This window comes from Anneissia japonica, unplaced genomic scaffold (assembly GCF_011630105.1).
Source record: "Anneissia japonica isolate Jap-2015-1 unplaced genomic scaffold, ASM1163010v1 scaffold284907_len19403_cov253, whole genome shotgun sequence".
Taxonomy (NCBI): Eukaryota; Metazoa; Echinodermata; class Crinoidea; order Comatulida; family Comatulidae; genus Anneissia; species Anneissia japonica.
In genome coordinates, this window is record NW_022694443.1 from 10,725 (window position 1) to 14,917 (window position 4,193).

A 4,193-nucleotide genomic window follows, 5' to 3' on the forward strand; every position below is an offset into this window, starting at 1 on the left:
TATATATATACCCACGGATAGGTCTGTATATTTCCACTTATATTTTAAGTAGTGATACCACAAGTTTACGAACTCCGATGTTACTTGACGCAATCTTGCATGACATCATGCAGGGGAGCAGAGAGGGGCCACAGGGGCCCCGTTCCCCCTCCTGTCAATCCCGCCGAAAAATAAAAAAAAAGTTAAAGAGAGGAAAGGAAAAAAATGAAGATAAAATCTGAATAAGTCTGAATGAGTGACATTTCCGGGCATCTAGAGATGCCATAATCATAATTTGCTTTGCGACTCTCAGTATAAAATAGACTATTGGTCCATAATTAGTCATTTGCGATGCCCGTGAGGGAAGGAGTGTCTAAGCTTAGGAAGGTTAGCAGATCTCCCGTCGGGAAAAGTTAATAATTTCTGGATCCGCCTATTTCATGAATGATAAATTAAGTAAATCACCCTGCATGTTTATGAAATAAAAATGCTAAATGCTGTGTGTGCTTCCTATCTCCTAATAGTCCTGTTTGATCTTAAGTTAGACATTAGTATTTCCACTCACAATTAGTGTAGTCGCAATACTACTCGCACAAAACAGAAATTCAGAAAGAGGAGAAAAGGAAAAAACCTCTTGATTGATTTTAAAAGTACTGTACATGAAAAGATAGAATTGGAGTGACTGTTTTAATATGTTTTTCATGGTTCGAATACGTCACAAGCTAATCAGTAGATAATAAATCACTATTTTTATGAATGTTAGTTTGCACGAAATATGTAAGCAGGCACGATTAGGCTATGATTACCAGGAGAAATTGAAAATAAAAAATTATGATGGGTATTTCAGTGACAGATACAAGGGGGACCGGCCGGCCCACCCCCCCCCCACCCCCAAGGGGAGAAAAAAGAAAATTATATTCAAATTTAAGTCTGAAAGTGCTCACTGAGCCCCCTCTTGGAATTCCTGGACCCGCCACTGTATTGAAAATGTAGTGTGGAAATAAATTTTAATTGCATTCCTTAAGATTAATCAGATACGACTTATAAATGGCTATAGACGCCAGAGCTTCCGGGGGCCTCGCCCCCTGGACCCCCACCGGGGCCCTCGACAGCCCCCCTGGTACCCGGCCAAGTCTTGGGCCTACGCCCCAAGACTTCCTTATTTTGAAATTCGTCCGCCCCACTTTTCACAACGGACAATTTAGGAGTTTCAAGAGCTTATTTAAACGATTTAGAGTCTACTAATAGGCCTATGTAAAACAAACCCTGTATAATATGTTCTTTTCTCTCCAAACGAATTTTTTCTCCGGACGGGACCGCGGCCCCATCGACTCCCAACTGTTGCCAACTCTAGGGGTGGTAAGAAGGAACGTGGAGTGCAAGTCGACTGGGCCATCACATTTGAAGCTCCGATAATTTAGGTATTTTAAAGGCTTATTAATCGATAGAGTATCATAGTCTGGTTTTTTTCTTCCGGACAAATTGCTTGAATTTCCAGACAGTTGGAGTAAGGGAAGAACTTCCCGATAGGAGGACCCTGGCCCGGCCCCCATAGGCTTCCCACTGTTTATAAGGCCTATATAGTGGTTTTAATCATATCGTAAAGCATGCTAATTTATTCTTCATTTTTCGCTTGGATTATAGTAGTACCATTCTCAGTTGGTGACAATTATTTATATAATTTTAGTTACTTTTTACAGTGCCTTTTTTTTAGAAAGAGGCATTGTGCCATATGATTCGAATCCAGCCGTTGCCCTATATACAGATGAGGCCAAGCTGGTATTGTATACTTCTTTTGATTTCTCCAGTAGGACAGGTTTTTTTTATCACATCTTTTATAGTATCCAATTAATTGATTAAAACCCATTAATAGTATACAAATTAATACATCATGCAAACTGCAAGCTATTTGTGAATTAGAAAATAAAACTTAACTAATGCATTATGGTAATGTTGTTAGCAACATAGCGAGTATAAGGTAACAATTTTATTTATTAAGCTTGAGATGAATAGACAAATTAAGAATAATATATAGTTATACATATATATATTCATTTATGTTTGTAAGCATCGAAGGCAAGACACACATCTAACTATTGGACGTCAATGGAACATCACTATTACATTCGAAAATAATTAAAGCAGCTGGATAAGTGAAGATTTTTGTATATTCAAATGTTGAATAGTACAAGAAAACAGGCACTATGCACACATAGGTAAGATATTGAATGGTTTTGATGATGACGATGATGATGATTATGACGATTTTCATGGTAATGATTATCACGATAATGATGTTTATGATGATGATCGCAATGAGGATGATGATGATCAAGAAAGAATCTTAATGATGATAGTCATAATTACGGTGATGATCCATAATGGTAATGATGATGTTGCTGGTGGGTTTATTGATATTGCTGTTGATAATAAGCTCTATACATCCTTACCTGTAGAGGTAGATATGTTTGATCGTGAGAAACCAGGAAGGGTGTAGGAATAAACTTGTGTTGTTGCATGGTTAGCTCACTAATGACTGAGTATGCTACTTTTGGCCAAATTTCGCTGTTGTTGATTAACGCTTCATCCTCAACTGGAATAATAGGTGGGTGTGGCAATTCGATATTTCTTCTCGGTTTTGCATCACTTTGTTCCATCGAACATGTTTCCATTGAATGAAGAATCGTAGATTCTGAGCTCATCAATGATGAGCAACTTAATGTATTGGATATGTTTTTATCTTCAGAAATGTTGTCCTCTACCAATTTTATCTTGTTTTCCTTGTTAATGGCTGATGCCGGCAGAGTACCCAATCTGTTTTCATATGATGAGTTATATGTGTTCTCTTGACTTTCTTCAGCACATAACAGCAGAGATTTCGTACTCGTTTTCTTTTTAATAATCGGTTTAGGATTTTCTTCATGCTCCCATAGTTTCGGAAAGGTTGAAATATTTGCAGACGTATGCCGTTTCCTTAAAATACTCTCAGATGGTTTACATTTAGTTGCATTCCCTGTTCTCCTGGTCTGCTCACTACTCCTGCTGGCACGCACAGCCTCTAGTGGTGAAAGAATAATTCGTTTTGTATCTTTTTCTGCCTCAGAGTGGCCCGTTCTTGTTTCCAGAGCTGTTTGTTTGCGGCAGCATCTACCGGTACCGATTACGGGACTATCATGAAAATCTTTAGCGTTCTTCATACAATCCCCTGAAGTGGTTTCACAACCAGATTTTGGAGTATCTGGAACTTGAGAGCTCATCATTGGATCCTTAGGGCATTCAAGATCATCATTATTGAGATTAACCTGATCCATTATCAAATTCGTACTAAATTCTTCAGCAATTTAACACCGTTATACATACAATCATTTACTGGTGACACTTCAGAAGCAAATGTGCAAATGATTCTAGCGCTGTCACGAGCATACTTGCTTCGTCGACTTATCACAATGAAGTCTATCTGAAAGTAATTAGTCGACGATAAGTGCGCAAGCCATTCCCCTCTACGATTCCAAAAGCGTTTTATATCATAATATATATCATGATTAATGTCGACATCGGCGCTATAATCTACGGACAAAAGTAAAAATAGCTACCTACCCACGTCTTTATATGTCTGTATGATATATCGACTACAATTATAAATGTATGCACGTGATTGCCATTGATTTGCTGATTTTTGTTTTCAAGCCATTGGATAGATTATGTTTTCGTTATTGTCTGTAGTTGAATTGTAATTTGTATATGAATCATTTTCAATGTATGGCTAGGTAACATGTGCAACGTTCAATCAAACGTTATGCTACCCTAACTGATGAAAATGATGATGTTACATTTATGACAGTAATTGTGATTGTTGACACCGTTATATTTAGGTATATATTTCAAGTGTTCAAGAGTTTAATGGATAATGTTTACGCTTTCACTTAAGATTATAGTATATTAAGAAAAGCCGTTAACACTGTTAAATTATACAATATACATCCAAGAAAGGTAAATACAGTGTTAGAATAAAGGACATAATAATACATCGTGTAGCATAGCTCTCAAGGAATGTAGCCTCTAAATAAATGCTATGCTACACGATGGAGGGCTAAAATACAAGCTACAATAGCGCACCGTCTTTCGGATGAGACGCTTAAGCCGTTGGTCCCGTGTGCATTTATGGCCTATGTGCACGTTAAAGAACGCAGCACACTCTTTGGAAAAGAGTAGAG

At 37.6% G+C, this 4,193-nt stretch overlaps 1 protein-coding gene across 1 annotated transcript in view; it reads right to left on the reverse strand.

Moving 5' to 3' along the window:
- The window catches only part of LOC117101068, an 11,917-nt gene extending 8,385 nt beyond the window's left edge, over nucleotides 1-3,532 (reverse strand). The window contains exon 1 of the mRNA XM_033240932.1: nucleotides 2,430-3,532. Coding sequence (XP_033096823.1) covers nucleotides 2,430-3,290 — 861 coding nt within the window. The 5' untranslated portion in view covers nucleotides 3,291-3,532. The remainder of the gene's footprint in view (nucleotides 1-2,429) is intronic.
- Nucleotides 3,533-4,193: the final 661 nt, after the last annotated feature.